At 48.0% G+C, this 23,293-nt stretch overlaps 1 protein-coding gene across 1 annotated transcript in view; it reads left to right on the top strand.

Annotated features, from left to right (window-relative positions):
• Snx31 (sorting nexin 31) overlaps positions 1–23,293 on the top strand; it is a 38,343-nt gene that overhangs the window by 9,008 nt on the left and 6,042 nt on the right. The window contains exons 4-12 of the mRNA XM_038343774.1: positions 2,012–2,076; positions 6,053–6,163; positions 6,747–6,837; positions 7,743–7,830; positions 10,795–10,864; positions 14,259–14,351; positions 16,903–17,106; positions 18,371–18,484; positions 23,017–23,094. Coding sequence (XP_038199702.1) covers positions 2,012–2,076; positions 6,053–6,163; positions 6,747–6,837; positions 7,743–7,830; positions 10,795–10,864; positions 14,259–14,351; positions 16,903–17,106; positions 18,371–18,484; positions 23,017–23,094 — 914 coding nt within the window. The remainder of the gene's footprint in view (positions 1–2,011; positions 2,077–6,052; positions 6,164–6,746; positions 6,838–7,742; positions 7,831–10,794; positions 10,865–14,258; positions 14,352–16,902; positions 17,107–18,370; positions 18,485–23,016; positions 23,095–23,293) is intronic.

Genomic DNA, 23,293 nt, shown 5'->3' with positions numbered 1-23,293 from the left:
AGGAAAGGGTGAGCTCCAAGTTCACTGAGAAACCCTGTCTCAGGGAGTGGGCTGGGAAATGACAGAGTGGGACACCTGCCCTACTTTCGTTCTGTTGCTGGAATGAAATACACTGAGTAAAGTGAATTAGGGCAGAAAAGGGTTAATTCCATCTAATACTCTCAGATCACAGATGACGTTTAGGGAGGTCAGGCCAAGAAGAAGAAGCAGAAACCATGGAGAAATGGTGCTTGCCGGCTCACTCACACAGCCATACTGAGCTACCTTTCCTTCCTTCCTTCCTTCCTTCCTTCCTTCCTTCCTTCCTTCCTTCCTTCCTTCCCTCCCTCCCTCCCTCCCTCCCTCCCTCCCTCCCTTCCTCCCTTCCTCCTTCCCTCCCTCCCTTCCTTTCTTTTTGTCCTGGAACTCCCTTTGTAGTCCAGGCTGGCCTCAAACTCACAGAGATCCTCCTGCCTCTTCCGCCCAAGTGTTGGGATTAAAACTGTGTGCCGTCACTGCCCAGTCTGAGCTCTCCTTCTTCTATGACCTTTAGAAACACTTGTCTTGGCATGGCACCACCTGCAGTGATCTTGATCCTCCTCCATCAACTATTAATCAAGACATTACCCCACCGTCAGGCTCACAGATCAATCTGATCAGCTGAGATTCTGCTATCACACAACTGATGATAGTTGTGTTAGTTACCAGTGTTAACTGATAGTTGTGTTAGTTAGTGTTAACCAGGACAACACTCAAAGTCCGCAAATGTGTGGACACATGCTGGAACATACATATACAACACCTAGACTCACATGCAATGAATATTTTCAAGCATGTATGCTTGCACGCATGATCACACATGTGCACACACATGAGCACACACACACACACAGGTTTCTCCCATTATCCACTCTGCCTCTTTTAGCTTGCGTGGAACACATGGCCTTGCTGAGGACAGTTCAGGTCTGTGCTAATGTCTAATGCTATGGAATGTTGTTGGGCGAACTTTGGAAAGAATGACAAAAAGAAAAGAGGCAGAGGAAGAATGTTTACAGAGCTGTAAAGATGTAGGGGTGTGTGAACTTAGCTCAGGCAGGTTCAGGAGAGGGCCTGAGGGAAGCAGACTGGTTCCTTGGTGATGTGGGGCCTCAGCCTTCATTGGCTCTGTCTGGCCCCGCATGGCTGTTGCTGTCTAGAGCATTAAGGCTAAGGGGAGGAAGGAACATTTTGTGTAAGTCAAGAATGAGACACTTTAAATCTCCCTGGGTGCTTGTCACTTAATTTGTTCAAAATGATTTGTTTTTATTCTATGCGCATTCACGCTTTGCCTATTTCGTATTTATGCACTGTATGTGTGCCTTGGAGGTCAGAAGAGGGTGTCAAATCGCCTGTAACTCAAGTTGTGCATGGTTGTGAGACACCGTGTGGGTGCTGGGAACTGAACCTGGGTACTCTACAAGAGTAACAGTGTTCTTAACCACTGAGTCATCTCTCCAGCCCCCTACCTTGACACATACACACACACACACACACACGTATTCATATATGTGTGCACATAATGGAAACTGAACCCAGAGCCTTGCACACTCTACCACTGAACTACGCTCCTGGTAGTTCATGCTGTCCCTCTGGGGTTAACCTTCTGAGAGCCACTGTGTGATGAGATACTCTCAATTGGTGCTTTGGGCAGACTTAGAAATTTCAGATTACCAAGTGTCTTACCAAACTGGTTGTCTAGACCCAGCCTGTAATATATTTTTGCTTTTTGTGATAGTTTCATTATCATCGCAGAGGGTAATAAGGTGGCTACTGAGCGATGTGGGTAGCTTGAGCGAGCGAGGGTCCCAGGAACACTGTGGTCTTGATGGGCTCATATTGCCCAGACACCTCAAGGGGGCAGACTCTGTCAATTGTCCTGCATGGAGAACTCATGCTTACATCCTGGTCAACTCACTACTAGGGCAAGATCTCAGAACTCCTGACAGAGCCGCGCGCGCTCTTGCTGACCGGGCTTGCTTTCCGTGTTTTTCAGTAACTGCTGACCCCCGCGTGATGAGAAGCGACGTCTTCACCAAGTTTTTAACGCTGGTGCAGATGGTAAGCCTCCTTCCTGAGCCATGCCATCAGCCTCTGCAGAGCCTCCCGCTTTCCGAGTGCACAGGCTTTCTGGACTTGGGTGAAGTAGAGTCTTTTCTAGTAAGTCTTTTCTGCTTCCTGTTCGGGTCCTACATGGGAGATGAAGTGTGTCACTCACATTTTGGCTTACGGTTTAAGTAGGTATTTGTTCTGTAGCCTGTGTGCTGGTCCCAGGAAAGGCAAACAAAGAGCCGGAGTTTTGGAGTTTCAGCTCTCAGGGACCCCAGACTGAGACGAGACCAAACGGCTGTAGCCAAGGTCTCGGAGAGCACCATAGTGCAGCCATTGGAACAACGGGCCCTGCCAGCTGCTGTCTGTCTGTCTGTCTTCCTAACTTTCCTGTCCGTGGAGAACATCCAGCCTGAAAGAGTAGCATAAAGCGGCCCATTTCTGTGGACCAGGGGCCACACCCACTCCCCGCCTAGGCTGAAGCTTTGGTAATCCATAGTTGTTTAGCACAGCTTTCATTCCGTTTGCGCACGTGGAGACATTTGTGCTTGGGACCTTGACTGAACAGTTTCTTTCTTCAAAGATTTAAAGTTCTTGTCATACAAGTCTTCCACTTGTTTGGTTAGAGTTACTCTGGGATATTTTTTGTTATTTGTGGCTATTGTGAAGGGTGTTGTTTCTCTGATTTCTTTCTCGGCCCATTTATCATCTGTGTACAGGAGGGCTACTGATTTTTTGTTGTTGTTGTTGTTGTTGTTGTTGTTGTTAATCTTGTATCCTGCTGTATTACTGAAAGTGTAGAAGTTTAGAAGTTTCTTGGTAGAATTTTTGGAGCCGTTTATGTAAACTATCATATCATCAACAAATAGTGACAGTTCAACTTTTTTTTCCAATTTGTATTCCCTTGATCTCCTTTTGTTGTCTCATTGCTCTAGCTAGAACCTCAAGTACTATATTGAATAGATATGGAGAGAGTGGACAACCTTGTCTTGTTCCTGATTTCAGTGGGATCACTGTGAGTTTCTCTCCATTTAGTTTAATATTGACTGTTGGCTTGCTGTATATTGCCTTTATTATGCTTAGGTATGTTCCTTGTATCCCCGCTCTCTCCAAGACCTTTATCATGAAGGGATGTCGTATTTTTAAAGATATTTATTTATTTATTATGTATACAATATTCTGTCTGTGTATATGCTTGCAGGCCAGAAGAGGGCACCAGACCTCATTACAGATGGTTGTGAGCCACCATGTGGTTGCTGGGAATTGAACTCAGGACCTTTGGAATAGCAGGCAATGCTCTTAACCTCTGAGCCATCTCTCTAGCGTGGGATGTTGTATTTTGTTGAAAGCTTTTTTAGCATCTAATGAGATAATCATGTGGTTCCTCAGAGATCCTAGACTCATGGCTAAACCTGCAGAGGTCTTTGGCTCTGGCCCACTCCCTCAGCAGTTGCTCCCCTGTACCTGCTCCTGTGGAGTTCGCTGCCTCAGGCTTGCTCTGGCCTAGGTCGCTCTCACAAATGTCCCTGGTATGGATCTGCTCCTGTTCCCATGGAGTTCACTGTCCCAGGCCTGCTCTGGTCCAGGTCTCTGATTCAGTCCTGCTCTGGCCCAGGTCACTGGCTCAGTCCTGCTCTGGCCCAGGTCGCTGGCTCAGTCCTGCTCTGGCCCAGGTCGCTGGCTCAGTCCTGCTCTGGCCCAGGTCACTGGCTCAGTGCTGCTCTGGCCTAGGTCGCTGCCTCAGGCCTGCTCCTATGTAGTTTGCCCTAAACTTGATTTTTAAAAGTTGAAGTCTGGCATTGGGGGGTTGACTTCGTGGTTGAAGACTGGTTGTTCCTCTAGCAGAGGACCCTAGTTAGGGTTGCAACACCCATGTCAGATAATAGCCTGTAACTCCAGTTCCAGGAAGATCCAGTGCTGCCTCTGGCTTCTGCACATGTGTGTGCGTGTGTGTGTGCTTGTGTGTGTGCGTGTGTGTATGCACACACACGCACACACACTCACAGAGAATTAAAAAGAAAACAATTCTTTAAGGTATTGTAAGTCTTGTGGTTCATTGAATGCCAGTACACATGAAGATAAGTTTGACAAGTTCTTACGGGAGTACATTACAGCTTTGGCTTTCATGATTTAAGAAAATATCTCTTGTGGGCTATAAGTATTGTAGAGTTTTGTTTTGTATTAATTCTTCCAGCAATTTTAAAGGATTTTGGCCTAGTTTTAGGGCCTTGGAATTTTGACTGTCTAGCTTTGTATAAAAGCTTTCTGCCTCATAACTTTGTTCTGTGGTATCTCTTTTCTGGGTTCTAATGTAGTGTTCACTTTGGTAATGACGTTATTTTTCTTTTCCATTGTTTGCCCATGAACTTTGTGAGCTCACTGTTGCATTCATTTTCCCACCTCTTAGCTGCGCTCTCTCTCTCTCTCTCTCTCTCTCTCTCTCTCTCTCTCATTGAGATCTTCATACGGAGACACGTTCCTTTATTAGCACCACCACCATCCTTACCTGCAGGGCCTAATGCTTCCTCTGCACATGTATGTCCATGCATGCATTGGTCATGCTTTCCCCTCTTTTGTAGTTGTTTTTTTATTATTGATCCACTTCTTGACAGTTCCTTGGCCCTTGCCTCCTGACACTGCTGGAGAGGGCTGGCGTTGAGTCCCTGGAATCTGAGTTATTCCTGGATCTTGGGTCTTGTCTCTGGGCCTTTTCTCATTAATCCTCCACCCTATGACCCCGCAACCTGCTCTGTCTAGCGGTGATGCTTAAGCCACAGGGCTTTTTCCAGTGAGCTGGTATTCTAAATGTTTCTATCCATTCAGACAAGCTGCTGCAGATCTGGCTTTGGTGATGGTGAATCTGACTCAGGAGCAAGAGGCGATATTTTGATTTCTGTGACTCGGGATAATGCATTCAAACTCTCCCCTCCCCCCCTCCTCCTCTCCCCTTCCCTTCCATTTTCATTGACTTTTTCCTCTCCCTCTCCTCCTCTCTTTCCCAGTTCCTGTTCTCCTTTCTTTTCTACAGCACTCACTATGTATCTCAGATTGGCCTTGAATTTGTAATCTTGTTTTCTCCAGCTGCTAGAATTATACATGGCAGTGACACTGAGTTTATTTAGTTTCTTTACATACCAGTTTCTCCGCTGGAAAATGGGGAACAGAGCTCCTGTTTCTGGCTGTTTGGAGGATTAAACCAAAACCCTTTGAGGACTGTGGCACATTGCTGCCTCGTAGGAGGTCAGCACTCTAGTGGCTGATGCCAGGCCCGTTCCCTCTTCCCAGTTCTACTGGAAGGTAGTCTTTAGTGACCACGTACCTCTTCAGATGGCTCCTGAGTCATGCTTGGCTAAGCCCTTGGGATGAACTTCCCTGAGACAGGTTATGCAGAATGGACTGAGGCCTTCGGTCGCGTCGTGACCGGGTCCATTCTGTTATGCTGGACAGACGCTCAGAGTGTCCTGGGCTTAGGCCTGGGACTATTTTTTCCAATTTCCAAAGATGGCTTCTATTTATGTTGTTTTCATCTTAGCTTCAAGAGGCAAACAGGGCAGAGGAAGTCTTACGGCGGTGTCTTTAAAAGAGGTTTATATTAGAAATTTGACAAGGAAATTCAGCTCGACTCGGGAAGGTGGTCCTGTAAGGCACATGTCCTGTCTTGTCTCGTTTTATGTTCTGCACTCAACAAGTATGCATTGAGGGGTTGCTGTCAATCAGCACTTCACGAGAGAGGCGGAAGTACCAGCAAATGATGCTCAGATTGGCTTGTGGATGCTGTTGACTTGAGGTGACAGAAAAATCTCTAGGTATATAAAGAAACGTACCAGACTGCGCACTGCAGTGTCCCATGATGAGAGACAGCCTTGCTAAACCTCAGCACGTGGGTACCCTCTCCTCAGTCCCAGCTCCCTGCACACGGTGGGGCAGGCAAGGATTGCTGGCTTTCTCTGAGATGGGTGTGAAACTGACGGCTGCCTTTTGCTCATAGCACACATTGAACGTCACCACCAAGCAAGCCACTTTGGATGTGTTTCTGCCCAATGGAAAGAGCGTTAACGTGGAGGTTCTAACGTCAGATACAGCCGAAAGGGTCCTTGAGGTAAACTCAGCTTAGCTTCAGCTCCAGGGGATGCAGAAACAGGTCTTACGAGGTGGAGACTTGAATATGATTCTTGCCTGTCGCTTACTTTGTGGATGATTTATCTGCAGAGGTGACACATAGAAATCATCCCCAAAGAGAAACTGACTGAGAAAGCCAAGGTCTAGCCCATCCTTGGTGGGACTGGCAGAGTCTGGAACAGGGCATATCCAGTGTGTATTGGCAGGCGAGCCTGGCAGAGAGTGGCTGGGCACTTCTTTTTTTGACAGGGCAGGCAGTCTTTCTTGAAGACTTCACCTCTCACACCCGGGGAAGCTCCAGAAACTGCATTCCATGGGATCTAATGCTGGGCACACCCAGAAGCTGCTTTCCATGGGGTCTAATGCTGGGCACCCCCAGGAGCTGCTTTCAGATTCAAACCATAACAAATATGAGTGAATTTTAAATTCCAGAACGTTTCTCTGAGTGTTTATTGGCCTGCAATGCACTTGCTGCCCGTGTGTACTGGTCTTTTCCAGTTCTGCTTCCACAGCCTGAAGCATGGCCATTGCTGAGTTCTCCCCTTTGCTTGTTCCTGGCGCAGGTGGTGGCGCACAAACTTGGCCTGTATCCGGAGCTCTTGGGGTACTTCGGCCTGTTCCTCATCCGGAGTTTCCCGGGGGGCAAGCTCTCTGGTAAGACGGAAAGGTGCAGCAAACAGGATGGGCAGGCGTGAGCAGGGGCTTTCTTTACTCCTTATCTTAATTACTAATATTAACTCTCATATCATACACCCAACAGAACATGGTTAATACCTCTCTGTGCGTTTTTCTATGTGTGGTTCCCATAATGAATACAGGTGAAAGAGAAAGCAGGAGAATACAGAGGTTGAAGAAATGGGTAACAAAAACGCCGTCGAGTCAGTGTCGTTAAAGATTCGACCTGAACCAGCAGAGGGAGGAGGCTTTGCTGTAGACCAGGCCTCAGGAGACAGGGCTGAGAGTAAAGATGTAGTTGGCTGCAGAGAAGGAACGGCAGAAGTGGATCCAGAACCAACACAGGAGGTCCAGATGAGCAAACAGCGTGTGGACAGACAGACAGCAGCCGAGGGGACTCCGTCGGCCTCGGGGAGCCAAAGCATGCTGATGGCTTAGGGACAGTTAGCTGGGGGTATCAGGTGACAGGTTGGTGTGGGGCATGCCATCAGTACTGAGAGACATTCATCACTTATGGGACCCAGGTGAGGGACTTCTACGCATCTATTAAGTTTCGGAGCTTTGTTTCCCCAATGTGATTTTAATATACACTTGTGCCCCTATGACCTCAATTCATCCTGATAGGGCAGCCCCCTTTCTACTATGAAGAAGTCATTTCCCAGTCTATGCTGGATGGGTGACGTAAGACAGATGGCTGTGTGTGGTCTGCCTTGACTTTGTCAATGTCCACCCTCGAAATGAAGTAGACAGCAAAACAAACAACAAAACGCTGTAAAATGGAGTTTCTAGGAGCAAGGCACGGGCTGAAAAGAACAGTTTTATACAACGCGGGGTAACTCGGAGCAGGGCATAGCCTGATCTCCACGCTGCCTTTCCCTCTCTAGTTGTGAAGAAGCTAGCTGACTTTGAGCTACCTTACATTAGCCTTCAGAGTTCCCAGGTGGAAGACTGGAAGATAGGACTCAGAAAATGGTGAGTACCTGTGAGAGAAGCCACTGTGTGAGAATCTGTCAGTCTCACTGGCTTAAGACGCAGGCAAGTGGGGGTGGAACAGCCTGAAACACGGTGGCCAGAAATTGCTGACCATGCTTTGCTGAGCAACTGGCTACTGGTTGCAGTCACGGAAGGATGTGTTGATAATCCAGGCAGATCAGATGTCTGTTAACTGTGATATTCCTTGAAGGCAGAGGGGGGTGGCTCAGCCAGTTTGGACTGAATTTGACCCTCTTAAGCATTCAGCTCACATTCCTGAAGTGTGCCAGGGCCACCCATATTTAATTCCCAGATTAGAAGGACACAGTGTCTCTGCAGAAAATGCCGTTATTTTGCGGGGAAATGGAAGTCCCACCAAGAACAAATCAACAGGAAATCTCAATAAAGGCAGAGTGCCTTCCCAGCCTCGTCCGACAACCTGCCACCCCAGCCTTCATCACCATGACTGTGTTGAGTTGCTGCTCAAGTTGACTCTTCTCATCCTAGTTATTCTGTAATCTGGGGAGACAAACTTTAAAAACAAAAAAGGCGCCTTGAAATCTAGGAATAGTGATGTATTTGACCCAATGAGACCTTGCTGGGTCTAGCTTGGGGCTTTGAATTCTAAAGGGTTAGCCCCAGCTACTCAGAAACGTTTGAGAAATCACTAAAACCTCTTGGATTGGATATTTGAGAAGGGGAAAGGACTCTGCTCCATCTAAGGGGTTAGACTATCCCGGAGCTGCTTTCAGTACTGTGCGTCTGAGTGTGGCTGTTCTTCAGTCAGAGGATACACGCTGAGACCCAGTTCTCCACGCTTTTAGCCAAGTTATTTGAGCTCCTGAAGCATCAGTTTACATTTGTGTAAAACAGGAGAACAATCCTAGGACTGTTGTCGATATTAAGGCAGCCCCACATACTCAATACATTTTGTTAATGTTTATTGTTGGCATATCGATAAGAACGATGACAGCGGCAATAACGGAAAATCCCTGCGGCTTAGACTTCCCAAGTTCACACACTTTCCTGAGAACTGACGTCAAAGGGCGGTGAGAATCCTTCCCCTCACCTAGAAGCCCGCGTTAGACATTAGGCTGTACCTCAAATCGGTCCATCTTAGATGCCCAGATGCTAATGCAAGATAAACCCACCACGTCACCAGACTGCACCCTATCCAGCAGATTGCTGTGGCTTGTGGCTGGGAGAGGAACACTGCCGTAGTGGAGCTGAGAGTCAGATCCCCACGAGGGAACAACATGGTGGAACACCCTGGGGTGTCCTGCCCACTTTCCAGTGGCAAGGGGGGAGGGGAGGGAGCAGCTCCAACAGCGGCTTGATTCTGATGGACGAGGCTTTGCAGAACGATCCAGCTGGAGTTTTAAGGATTTTTCTTCATTCTGGACTTGTCTGACAACATCTTTCTAGGGAGGATATGACAAGGTGATATTCCTTCTAGTTCAGAGGGTGCTGGCCAGGCAGCTCAGAGCCCAAGCCTGGAATGTGTCTCAGGGCTATCCAACTGCCACGCAAATCTGAGCCGCACAGGGCCTTCTGAGGAGTGTGGACACACGGCTGAAGGGAGGGAGAGTTAGCTAGAATGTTTCAGCTGCTTCTCTCTGCCAGGATGAGCTTGACCTTCAAACCCCACTCTCATCCTGCTGTGGTCTGACCAGTTCTCTCTGCAGTCACACCATGGTCTGAACGCAGTAAATGGCTTGCCTCTGCCTTCTGATGAGTTGTACGCCAACTGTATCTCCTTTTGCGTTCCTGTCCCTTCTCAGAGTGCCACTGTACTTACAGTGAGCCTCTGTTTATCTGGTGGGTCCTGTCTCACAAAGAGACATGGATCCCCCAACACCCACAAGTCACTCTCTGGGACCCAGAAGGACATCTCTAGGCTCGAGGGCCAGAGTCTTCACATCTGGTGTCAAAACAAGTTGATCAAAGCCGTGGTTGGGAAAGCCAAGTGCTGAGGAAGCACAGAGGAGGGGTGCAGGGCCCAGAGAAGAGGAGCCTGCAGAGGAGGCTGTCAGAGAAGAGATAAGTCAGGGCAGGACGGTGTAGAGGCAGCGGCCTTGTGAGAGGGGGAGGAGGGGGAGGAAGGAGAAAGCACCTTGGGTGTAGAGTTGGCACGGGGATGCTCAGGAAAAGTCACAGCAGAAGGAGCACAAAGCAGGAGGATGAATCAGAAGGCCTGGTCTGGGACTTTTCCTGAGCAGCTCCAGAGCAGGAGGAGGTGACCAGGTGCACGGTGGGCAGAGTATGGTGGACACGTGTGGGCGGGTGGATGGAGTATGATGAACACGCATGGGCGGGTGGACAGAGTATGGTGAACACGCGTGGGCAGGTGGACAGAGTATGGTGAACACGTGTGGGTGGGTGGGCGGAGTATGGTGAACACGTGTGGGTGGGTGGGCGGAGTATGGTGAACACGTGTGGGCGGGTGGGCGGAGTATGGTGGACACGTGTGGGCGGGTGGATAGAGTATGATGAACACGTGTGGGCGGGTGGAGAGAGTATGATGAACACGTGTGGGTGGGTAGACAGAGTATGGTGAACACGTGTGGGGCGGGTGGCTGGGCAGGTGTTACACAGGGGGGAATGGACTGTGGGACTTGGTGGCCAAGATAAAGTGTGAACAGGAACACACACCATTCCCTTAAAGCGCTCTCTCTCTCTCTCTCTCTCTCTCTCTCTCTCTCTCTCTCTCTCTCTCTCTCTCTCTCACACACACACACACACACACACACATACACACACACACCTTTACTCTAGAGCGTACCAGCTAAAAACTCACATTCAGAGGAAGCAGGTCAAGGACAGAGAAAGGACACAGGAATACATCAGAGGTTAGGCATGAACAGAGGTATAGGTTTATGGGAGAAGGGGACCCAGTTCCCAGGGTGGAGCATTGAACCCTGGATACAGCCCGAGGTGTTCACCCAGGATCATGTAATCGTGCAGGTACCTGGACCCGGTCCTTGACTCCATGCTGATGGACTGCAGAGCGGCTAGAGACCTGTTGTACATGCAGGTGAGGTTGGCGCTGGCCACTGGGGCTGGAACTGCACATTTCCCTAGCAGTTGGGGATCTGTGTAGAGCAGATGACTCACAGAGACACTACACAGAAGTTTCCCGGGGTTGGGAGCAGGGATGAAAGGACAGCTATTGTTTAATGGGGTGCAATGTTTCTGTTTTCTTTTGTCACCCTTGTTTGGTTTGTATTACATGAAATAGAGCCTCACTGTAGAGCCCAGGGGAACTTGATTTGTCTGCCTCACGAGTCCCTCCCTCTCCCCTCCCGTTTGGAGTCTTTATCGGGAGCCATGAAAGGTTTTGCTGTGTACAGTGGTAACGGTTATACAACATCAAATATATATAAAGGCCCTCAATTGTACACTTAAAAATGGTTAGAGTAGGGGCTGGAGAGACGGCTGAGGGGTCAAGAGCATCCGCTGCTCCTGTGGAGAAGCCAGGTTGTTCCCAGGACCCACATGGTGGCTGACAACTCAAATTCTACATTCAGGGATTTGACAACCTCTTTTGGTCTCTGTGGGCACCAGACACACATATGATGTACACATGCATACATAGAGGCACACACTCATACACAGGACAAAACAAACCAAGCAGGTGTGGTAACGCATGCCTGGGATTCCAGCACAAGGGAGGTAGAGGCAGGAGAATTAGAGGCTCAAAGTCATCTTTGACTTCCTAAGTGGAAGTTGAAGGCCAGACTGGAACACATGAGACCCATTTAAAAGATTTTTTTAAACAATTTTTGTATTTTCATTTGTGGGCATTGGTGTTTTACGTGCATGTATGTCTACATGAGGGTTTCAGGTCCCCTGGAACTGGAGTCATAGACAGTTGTGGGTGCTGGGAATCGAACCCTGGTCCTCTGGAAGAGCAGCCAGTGCTCTTAACTGCTGAACCATCCCTCCAACCCTAAGACCCAGTTTTTTAAATTGTTGTTTGTTTGTTTGTTTATTTGTTTTTCAAGATAGGGTTTCCTTGTGTAGCCCTGGCTGTCCTGGAGCTCACATTGTAGACCAGGCTGGCCTCGAACTCAGAGATTCTCCTGCCTCTGCCTCCTGAGTGCTGGAATTAAAGACAAGTGCCACCACCACCTGGCTCCATTTTTTTAAAAAAAGAAATTGGAGCCTGTTACTATACTTGTTTATAACTTAGTATTCTTATCATGTATAAATAGCATGCTGCTTTTCCTCATGTTGTTAATTATCCTAGATAATTTTAAAAGCTAGCATAACCAAACATTTGATTATATACCAATTTGTTTTCCTATTTTGGGGTACTTTATAATGCACTACCTCACAGGGTAGAGAAGGACTTGAAAACATAAGACTATTGCCTGCTGCCTAATCGGTACTGTCCAGCTATCCTTCGGTGTCCACGGAGGACGCTACCGTCTCTCCAGCCGACGCCAGACTCCAGCGACCGTCAAGACCCTCCTATAAAATGGGGTGGCATTCCCGCAGAAGTCACACACATTCTCCTGTGAACTTTAAACCTTTAGATTACGTACAACACCGAGTTCGTGAAAACGCCATACAAGTAGTTGTTACCTGATTTGTTTAGGGAACAGTGATGAGAAACGGGTGGGTGCACATCTGTGTAGACGTGCTTTGATTCCACGTCTCTGTCACCCCCACACGGTGGGTGCACATCCGTGTAGACGTGCTTTGATTCCACGTCTCTGTCACCCCCACACGGTGGGTGCACATCCGTGTAGACATGCTTTGATTCCACGTCTCTGTCACCCCCACACGGTGGGTGCACATCTGTGTAGACATGCTTTGATTCCACGTCTCTGTCACCCCCACATGGTGGGTGCACATCCGTGTAGACGTGCTTTGATTCCACGCACGTTCAATCCAAGGATGTGGAACCCGCGGATTCTGAGTGCGGACTTTTGTGCGTGTCTGCTACTGACCATAAGTTAAACTATCTCATTTTTATACACAATAGCAGTACTAACTTTATCGACATACTTTCTCCCACCGTTTTTTGTTTTGTTTAAGACAGGGTCTCACTGTATCGCTTTGGCTGGCCTGGAAGGTGCTATGTAGGTCAGACTGACTTTGAATTCGCAGAGATCCTCCTGCCTCTGCCTCCTGAGTGCTGGGGTTATTGTGTTTGGCTCCTTATATTTATGAATCTTACATGTGATTTTAGATTTGTATTGCCAGGTTACTTCTAGAAAGTTGTATGAATTTAATCTATTGCGTATCACACTGTTTCTCTCAACCCATCGGCTCTAATTGTGCATGTTTTAGCCTTGTCAAGTCAAGAGGCAAAAACCTCTGATTACTAGTGAGACTGTGTATATGTATGCATTTGCCATCGGAAATCCTCTTGGTCAACTGTCAGTATTGATCTGTGGTCCGTTTTTTGGTGATTTTACGTGTGTTCTGTTGTTCTCTGTAAATGTTAACCCTTTGCCTGGTTTAGTACTTGCTTTTTAGTTTTGTTTCTGCTGTTTTTTGTACAGAAATTTGTATTTACATATAACTATATATGATTATTTCTGCATTCTGCCATCGTATCTTAAAAAGATGGTCTTTCCATCAAGATAAACATATTCATTTTTAATTTTTTACTTTAAAAAAGATTCATTTCTTAAAATCATACATGTGCATGTCCGCGTATAGGTTTGTGCATGGACTTGCAGATGCCTGTGATGACCAGAGGCATTGGGTCCCTGGATCTGATGTCACACGTGGCTGCAATGGCCAGAGGTGTTGAGTCCCTGAAGCTGGGGTCACAGGTGCCTGTGAACTATCTCATACACTAAAGACCAGCATGTGTTCTTAACTGCCAAGCCATCTCCCCCACCCCTTTTCTGCCTTTAATGGTGTTTTATACCTTCATCTCTTTTTGACTGGATGGTACTGAAGTTACTCTGACTTTCTTTGCCAAGTATTCTTATTATCCTAACTGTAGAGCCATCTTTCCTCCTTGCTAATTTAATTGACACTAGGCCAGCTGTGGCCATGCATTCCAGTTATCCAGGCACTTGGGAGGTGGAGTTTGAGGCCAGCCTTATTTATATAAAGAGTGCTCAATATTAAGACCTTATCCCAGGCCTGGAGAGACTGACTGCTCATCCAGAGGACCTGGGGTTCAATTCCCAGCACCCACATGGCAGCTCACAACTGTCTGTAACTCCAGTTCCAGGGGATCCAACACCTTAATTCAGACACACGTCGGCAAAACAATACCAATGCACATAAAATAAAAGTAAATTTTTGAAAAGACCCCGTCTCAAAACAATACAACAAAAAGACAATCTTTATAATTTGTCAAATCATTATGTAGATCCATTTGGGTCTAGGTTTTTAGCCCTTTATATAGATTAAGTAATTTTTACTAAGGTTGCTAATTATATAATTATGCTGTTTTTAAGGCAGTACAGGACATTGAAATTGAATGGGTGAAACCCACACAGGTTCAGAGGGAGGAACTGAAGGCACTCCAGGAGAAAGGGAATCAAACAGAGGTGAGTGACGCAATGTACCAAGAGCTGTGTCTTGGGAGCTCCGGCACGTGCTAGCCAAGCTCCAGCATGCGCTAACCGAGCTCCCGCACACGTTAGCCCGAGCTCCAGCCTCCCACACACGCTAGCCTGAGCTCCAGCCTCCCACACACGCTAGCCCGAGCTCCAGCCTCCCACACACGCTAGCCCGAGCTCCAGCCTCCCACACACGCTAGCCCGAGCTCCTGCACACGCTAGCTGAGCTCCTGCACACGCTGGCCAAACTCCTGCACACGCTAGCCCGAGCTCCAGCACATGCTAGCTGAGCTCCAACCTCCCGCACGCGCTAGCATCGAGTGTTGCTATCAGTCACAAACCCATCAAGTCCTGAAAACGGGAGTTCCTCCCCTGATCTTTCTGACTCTATAATTAGCAAAAGTTTGCTGTGTAAGGACTCTGAAAACATACAGTATATCGAGCCTTTGGCCCAGTTAATTAATATAGCCCCTCCACATCATTATGTAACGGTAGAGTGTTCTCCTTTGGGGTCGAGATATCATGCAGCCAGCCGGTTCCCTTTTATTGGAAGTCAAGCCGTTAGCAGCATTCTCTGCTATGAATCTCTTCGGCAGCAAGCACCACATGTAGACCCAGGACTGCGTCTGATTTACACTGCCTCGTCCTACTCCTGTGCGAACTCCCGGTGATGGGACAAACACGTCAGCTAGGACCTTGTGCTCGCGCAAGGGGGCTGACCCGAAGATGAGTGACGCAAGGGGGCTGACCTGAAGATGAGTGACGCAAGGGGGCTGACCTGAAGATGAGTGACGTAAGGGGGCTGACCTGAAGATGAGTGACGCAAGGGGGCTGACCTGAAGATGAGTGACGCAAGGGGGCTGACCTGAAGATGAGTGACGCAAGGGGGCTGACCTGAAGATGAGTGACGCAAGGGGGCTGACCTGAAGATGAGTGACGCAAGGGGGCTGACCTGAACTGAAGATGAGTGACGTAAGGGGGCTGACCTGAAGATGAGTGACGTAAGGGGGCTGACCTGAAGATGAGTGACGTAAGGGGGCTGACCTGAAGATGAGTGACGCAAGGGGGCTGACCTGAAGATGAGTGACGAAAGGGGGCTGAACTGAAGATGAGTGACGAAAGGGGGCTGAACTGAAGATGAGTGACGTAAGGGGGCTGACCTGAAGATGAGTGACGCAAGGGCCCAGAGCGATTTGATATAAACCAGAGATGAGCTCACTGGGACTCTGGCCCGCTGTTCTTATAAATAAAGTTTTGTTGGCACACGGTGGCGCCTTTTCATTTATGTGTGTCTAAAGTCACTTTTGTGCTGCGGTGAAAGAGGTATGGTGTTGCTATAGAGACAGTAGGCTCCCTAATGGCCTTACGCGTGCTAGGCTAGTGTTCACACTGGACCACCTGCCCCAGTCTCTAGGATGAGTTTCCTTAAAGAACAGTGTGTGCATCTCAAGTGAAAATAAGTAGACATGCTATGTGCGTCAAGTTGGCTTTTTAAGGTACTTTGTGTTACTTAAAAAATCTGTTTTTATTAGTGTGTGTGTGTGTGTGTGTGTGTGTCTGTGTGTCTGTGTGTGTGCGCGCGCGCACAGAGGCCAGAAAAGGGCATCAGATTCAGGAGTTGGGGTTAAACAGTGGTGGGTTGCCTGGTGTGGGTGCTGGGAACAGAACCCCTATCCCCCCTGTAAGAGCAGCAAGTGTTTTAACCACTGAGCCATCTCTCTGGCCCCAGATATAATGTTCTTAAAAGAATGGCATCTCCAACTGTATAATCCTTAAGATTTCTACCTCCTGTTTTCCGCGGGTTAGCGCCTCCTGTGGAATGGCCAGGGCGCCTGGAGTAAGTACACTGGGTGCAGTTAATATTCGTTAACCGTTTCACGGCATAGCTTTACTTTCAATTAAATACGTTCACTTCCTTTAATCTACAACAACTAGAAGTTTATTGACTTTTTAAGGTCTTCCTTCCTTCTTCCTTTTTTTCTTCGGTGCTGGGGATTGAACTCGAGTCTCACACATACTGGCAAGAGCTCAGCCTCTGAACCATCCGGGCCCTTATTTCAAATTTTTAGAAAAAGGAACAAGAGTTGTGCCAGGAGATAGCTCGGTGGGTTATCTTGCTACTCTTGCAGAAGACCCAGGTTTGGTCCTCAGCACGTGCATGCCGGTTCACGGCATCTACAGCACCCCCCACCCCACCCCAGGAGATCCGCTGTCCTCCTCTGACCTCCATGGATACACACAAGATGCACAAACTTGCACGCAGGTGGAACCCTTCCTATTGCTATAGAATCACATCCACTCTTTCGTTTTCTCAACTCTGCTCTTCGTTCATTAGCTGAGTGTGTTGGCTCCAAGGTCTAAACAGGAGTAGGATTAGGAGTAAGAGCAGGGGAGAGAGCGGGGGAGAAGTCAGGACTAAGAGCCTCATTTGGACGCTCTAGAGGCAGAGAGCTTTATTGTGAATCCCCCTCCCCCACCCCCATGAGCTCTGTATCTGTAGAACACGCTCTCTTGTTTCCTTCTCCCCACCTTGGAGTAGTTTCTGGAGCGGTCCCAGAAGGTCTGGCACTATGGGTACATTCAGCTGGATCCCTGTACCTGCAACCACCCCGAACCCGGCTGCACGGCTGTACTTTCCATCGGCAACAACGAGATCAGCTGCTGTGTGACGCTGCCTGACGGCCAGACCCAGGACGTCGCTTTCCAGATGAGCGGAGTCAAGTGCTGGCAGGTCACCTTCCTTGTGAGTATCTGGCACCTCACTTTGTTTAAAGTTTTTCTCTGTGTGCTTCGTCCTGGAGATGCAGGACTGGTCTCAGGGCTTCACACCGCGTGTGCACGGATCACTGTGGGACAGACACTTCACAGGAGTCCTCCCCCTTGTGGTGATCTGCTCACAAACCCTTACCTCGGCTTCATGCTCCTCCCCTCTCGCCTCAGGAGGCTTCTGTCTTCTCTGGGCTCTCTCGCCCTGGGGGTGGAGAGATTGTGGGGCTCACTTCATTTATTCCCTTTCTCTGCAGACAGTTATTGCCCAGTTTGCTCTCCACGCAGATGCTCTGAGGCTAACATCTCTAGGACATGAATGAAGCCTCATTATCACTTTGCTTCCTCAACTCTCTTAAGGAATTGCCCGCTGTCCTCGGGTGAAGTCTGCAGTCCTTAGCTTTGTTTGTAAAGCCATGAGAGTCAAGCCCTTCGCTAGCCAGCACTAGACCCCTGTACACCCAGTTCTAGTAACCAAAGGACTCGGTGGAAGGGTGAGTGTCGACCACTCACATGCCCAAAGGAAAAAGGCTTAAAGTCGGGAGCCAAAGAACTTAGGGTTTCCAGGCAACAGTAACTTTGTGGGGACCTTCTACTTTGGCATCTCAATTCTGGAGTCCAATGAAAACTGAGTATTTGTCCAGTTGACCTAACCTTGGCCATGTGCCTTTTTCTGAGGTCATTCTCTGAGGGGTTTTCACAGCCTACAGTGGAAGAGGAGGCTTTCCTAAGGGAGCTTGAGTCTCCATTACTAGGAGAAACAGGGATAAATGCTGTTTACACAATCTGCATCCTTCAGGATCTCCCTCTAGCCTAACTCTCTGGGCCTCCTACTCACCGCCCGCTTGCTTGGAGCCCAAGCCACAGATATGCCCAGTCCCTCACAGCATCTCCAACCTTCAAGCCTCCTTATGCAAACTCAAGGGTTTGACCTCACTCTTTATTCTACCAGGAACTGCCTTTCATCTTCCCTTCTTACAAGATAAAGCCACCACGACAAACTTGGACAGCGCCTACTTCTGCTTCAAGCCCCTCCTTCCAGGAAGACTTCCTCCACCCTTCTAGCCTGGGCTGCACTCTGCTGCCTTCTATAACCCACACCTGGCTCCTTTCTAAGGCTCCCTGTGTCATCTCTGTGCTCATTTCCTCCCATGGTCCCTGGGAGATTGACAGCTTTGGGGAAATGACGCTTTCTTCACATTAGTCTATTCCAAGGTACCTTGGTGATCTTTCCTCTCCAGGGAACTCTGCTGGATACAGAGGGACCCCAGCGAACTCTCAACCAGAACCTGGAGCTGAGATTTCAGTATAGTGAAGACAGTCGGCAGCAGTGGCTTGTCATTTACACCAAACAGGTGAGTTCTCAGGACGGGGCGTGAAAGCCGGTTGTGCCTGAGTGGCTGGCCTGCTGGTTGGCATGCACAAAGTACAGCCAGAGGGGGGGTCCTCCACTGGCACAGGACCGAAATACTTTGTTTCTATTTTGCTTTATTTTCCTGGTCACTATGGTCATGAATTCAATGAATGTAGTTGATGTGATGGGCAGCTCTGAGTTGAGATAAATCACACAAAAAAAGGTTAATTTCAGCTCTCAATTCCAGAGGCTTCAGACTGTGCTGGCTTGGCACCATCACCTGTGGCGAGGCAAAGAGAGAAATGTGTAGTGGGGCCAAACTGTCTCAGGCCCAGCGACAGGAAGTAGAGAGAGAGGGGTGTGGGTCCTGATGTGTCCTTGAAGGTCAGCCCCCATGATGACTTTCTTACACTGGGCCCTCCGAGCTCCCACCATCTCCTGTCTGAAGCTAGCCTGAGGCTAAACAAAAAGAAATAAAAGGAAAACAAGGAGTGGGGTGGATTTTCCCCCTCATCCCTGGTTAAATCTTACAGATGATTGTTATCTTAATACCAACTCTGAAAGTAGGGACTTGACATCTCTGACATTCCCTTGGCTTTTCTCAGGAAGGTAATTTATATGACTCTGACCTAGGTCCTCCGCATATATGTTATGGTTGTGTAGCTTGGTTTTCTTGTGGGACTCCTAACAGTGGGAGTGGGGACTGTTTCTAGCTGTTTTGCCTGTTCTTGGAACCCCTTTCCTCCTACTGGGTGCCTCATCCAGCCTGATTGAGGAGAGGTGCTTAGTCTTATAGTAACTGGATGCCACCTTTGGTTGTTATTTCTGGGAAGCCTGCCCTTTTCTGAAGGGAAACAGAGGAGATTCAGAAAGAAATCTGGAGGAGAGAGGAGGTGCAGAGTAGGAACTGGGAGGGGAAACGCAGTCAGGAGAATAAAGAAAAGGGAAAAAAATATTGCCTCTCTTGCCAGAAAAGTAAACTGTTTCCAGCAGACTGTCCATTTGTCTCACTGGCTAGAAGAGAGCCCAGGAGGACTCCTAGCTGCAAAAGAGCCAGGAACCAAGCAGCAAGGGAGGAGGCATAGAATTCATAATGGAGATGGAGAAAATGTAAACCCTTGCCTGGGGCCAGGCACATAGCATCCCAAACAAAACCAGGGTCTCTTAGAAAAGAAAAGGGCAGGACCGTCAGACCACTAACATCCAGATCTTACGTGTCCAAGTAAAACAGAGACCCCCCAAATGGAAAGGAAACAATCACCAACAAAGCCAGTATCTTAGCTATTTCAAGTTAGAATCAAAAGTCCAGGTGAAAAGAAAATACTTTAATGAAAAAAAAAAAAAAACGGGACTGGAGAGAGGGCTCAGCAGTTAAGAGCACTGGCTGCTCCTGCTAAGGCCCTGGGCTCAGTTCCAGCACCCACAGCCACCTGTGACTCCAGCCCCAGGATATCCAACACCCTCTCTGGCCTTTGAGGTCAGCAGCATGCAGGCAAAAACTCATGTACATAAATAAGAAAATAATAACTCTCTCTCTCTCTCTCTCTCTCTCTCTCTCTCTCTCTCTCTCTCTCTCGGTTTTTCAAGACAGGGTTTCTCTGTAGCCTTGGGTGTCCTGGAACTAACTCTTGTAGACCTGGTTGACCTTGAACTCACAGAGATCCGCCTGCCTCTGCTTCCCAAGTGCTGGGTTTAAAGGCGTGCCCCACCACTGCCTGGATGAAGATAATAACTTTTAAAACAGGCAAATTACTCCAGGTGTTCTAAATTCTAATAAAAATATCAAGGTAAACTTTACATTGATGTTGTATTCAACTTGAGTCCTGCTTAGCTCCACAGAGAATGTTGGTTTCTGGTCACCAATGAATGTCTATCTTGAATACCGATCTGGTCATGATGTCCGTCCTCTAAAAAACACAAAGTACTAAACTGCAATACTAAGTGAAGGAAATGGTCCTTAGGGTGTCCTAATTAGGGTTTCCATTGCTGTGATGAAACACCAGGACCAGAAGCAACTTGGGAGGAAAAGGTTTGTTTGGCTCACACTTTCCCATTACTGTTCACCCCCCAAGGAAGTCAGGACAGCAACTCAAGCAGGGCGGGATCCCGGAGGCAGGAGCTGATGCAGAGGCCATGGAGGGAAGCTGATTACTTACTGACTTGCTCTCTAAAGCTTGCTCAGCCTGCTTTCTCATGAACCCAGCACTAACAGCCCAGGGATAGGGACAGCACCACCATAATGGCCTGGGTGTTGGTATTCAGGCATCTGTCCTGGCCTGTCCTTGGCGTCCTGACAGGATCCGTCCTCAGCTGCAGCTACTAAGAGCACCTAAAGGTGGACATACCCACCTCCCATCTCTTCTCTCTCTCTCTCTCTCTCTCTCTCTCTCTCTCTCTCCCCACCTAAGCTCTGTCCCATGGCATCCTTCTCTCATGCACCACTTTTTAAAAAAAATTTCACACTGGGTCCTCCCCTATCGACCACTAATTAAGAAAATAGGCTACAGGATTGTCCCATCTTAGGCTTTTTTTTTTTTTTTTTTTTTTGGTTTTTCGAGACAGGGTTTCCCTGTAGTTTCTAGAGCCTGTCCTGGAACTAGCTCTTGTAGACCAGGCTGGCCTCGAACTCAGAGATCCGCTTAGGCATTTTCTCAGCTGAGGCTCCCTCCTCTCTGATGATTCCAGCTTGTGTCAGGTTGACATAAAATGGTCCAGCATGTGGGTCTCCTTCAGGATGAAGCATCCTTAGGGAATAGTAGAAAGAGACAGATATTGGGGTTCAACCTGGAGCTCAGAAAAGCAAAGCAGCCAATCACTAGAGAGACCTTTTTCTCTACCAAATCTTCAGACCAAAGGGGCAAGATCCTGTCTCCATGAATCCTTAAACTCCATATTCCACACTCCAGTGAGTTCCTGTCTCTTCCCCTTTATAGAGAAGACTATAGTCTTCTCTCCACCCAGACACATGGCTCCTGTCTCCACCTCCCTAGTGCATGTGATCCCAAGTCCCGAGATCACCTTCGTGTGAATTCTGTTTTTCTTTTAGACAGATTCAATCTTGTGTAGCCTAGGGTGGCCTTGAACTCAGTCTGCCTCCTGAGTCCTGGGGTTAAAGGTGTGTGCCACCACTCCTTGACCTGTGTGGCTGACTAGTGTGGCTGCTTTGCCCTCTGATCTTCAGGCATGCTTTATTTATTAAAATATAAATAATTCACTACTCTAATAGGAAAATAATGGAAACAGTCCATATCTAGAGGAACACCATTTAAACATCCAAGTTGACTGCATCCGCTCAGGGTTATTGTTTTAACTCATATCTTGATTTTGTAGAAGTTACATCTATGTACAGATGCACGGGGCTGGTTATCACAAATCAGGATTGTACACACCACAGCGATTACTCTTGTTCTATTGCTTTCTCTCTTCCCTCCTCTCGCCCCTGGGGGAGATTTCATCCTTCATAGGTTCTGTAGCCATGCAAGGTGTTAGACATAGACACCTGCTTTCCCGCTAATTCTGCTGTCTCTGTGGGACCCTCTGAGACAACCACCTTAGCCTGGTTGTCTCTTTCTCTCCAGCAAAACAGCTGGTGCTGAACTCAAGGCAGGAGGAATGACTAGGAGCTTGGGGTGGTTTGGAAGAAAATGGGCCCCAAAGGAGGGGTGGCCTTATTGAAGTGGGTGTGGTCTTGTTGGAGGAAGTGTGTAATTTTGGGGGTGGGCTTTGAGGTCTCTTTTGCTCAAGCTTCATTCAGTGTGACACTCAATCCACTTCCTGTTGCCTTCTGATCAAGATGCAGCAAACACCATGTCCACCTGCATGCTACCATGCTTCCCACCACGATGAGAACATGTTGGCAGAGGTTTCCGTACCACCCGGTCCCGCAGCCATTTAGCCCCAATAAGAAACACACAGAGGCCTACATGAATTGTAAACTGGCTGGCCTAGCAGCTCAGGCTTCTTATTAACTAATTCTTACATCTTACATTAACCCATTATTCTTCTCTGTGTTAGCCAAGCTTCTATGATGAGATTTTTCCCTTTTTTTTTTCTTTTTTTTTTCTCTTAAATTTTGTTTATTTTATTTGGGTGGGAGGTTGCAAGGGCAGAGGGGGAATACAAAGGGGTGGAAACTGAATGGGATCAAGATACCTGATGTGACAGACACAAAGAAAAGATAAAAGGAAGTTAGAAAGTATTTCTGTATGCCAGGCATGGCGGCACATGCACTCAGGACAGCCTGGTCTACAGAGTTCCAGGCCACACAGAGAAACCCTGTCTTGAAACTGAAACAAAAAGCAAAAGTTTTAATATCTTCTTCCAAATAGTCAGGTTAGTACTTATGCCTAATAATGAGTCTCTCAATAATTGTTATACCATTAAATTGAAGATTTATTTATTCGATGGCTAGTGAGTTCAGACTGACCTCAAACTCACAGAAATCCTCCTGCCTTTGCGTCCTGAGTGCTGGGATCAAAGGCGAGCACCACCACCGCCTGACCTAAGAGCAATCTTTATTTCTGGGTTTCGTAGGCTTTTTTCCTGAGTAGCTGCCTGAAGAAGATGATCTCAGAGAAGATGACGAAGCTCGCTGAGGAGAACCCAGAAATGGTAAGAACTCGGATATATTCGCATGTGTGCTAACGCATGTAGACAGAATTCACCCCAGAAACCCAGAGTTTGAGGGTCTTGTCCTCCAGGGAGGCAGCCCCAGATCACAGTGGTCCTCTGATTGTGTTACTGGACTTGTTAGGGGAGAGCCTGAGTCCTGGCAACTCTCCCACACTGGCTTTTTAAACAGTCAGCAGTG

This window comes from Arvicola amphibius, chromosome 9 (genome assembly GCF_903992535.2).
Source record: "Arvicola amphibius chromosome 9, mArvAmp1.2, whole genome shotgun sequence".
Lineage (NCBI taxonomy): Eukaryota > Metazoa > Chordata > Mammalia > Rodentia > Cricetidae > Arvicola > Arvicola amphibius.
Note: the sequence above shows the minus strand (reverse complement) of the source record. Positions and strands in the feature narration are given on the sequence as shown.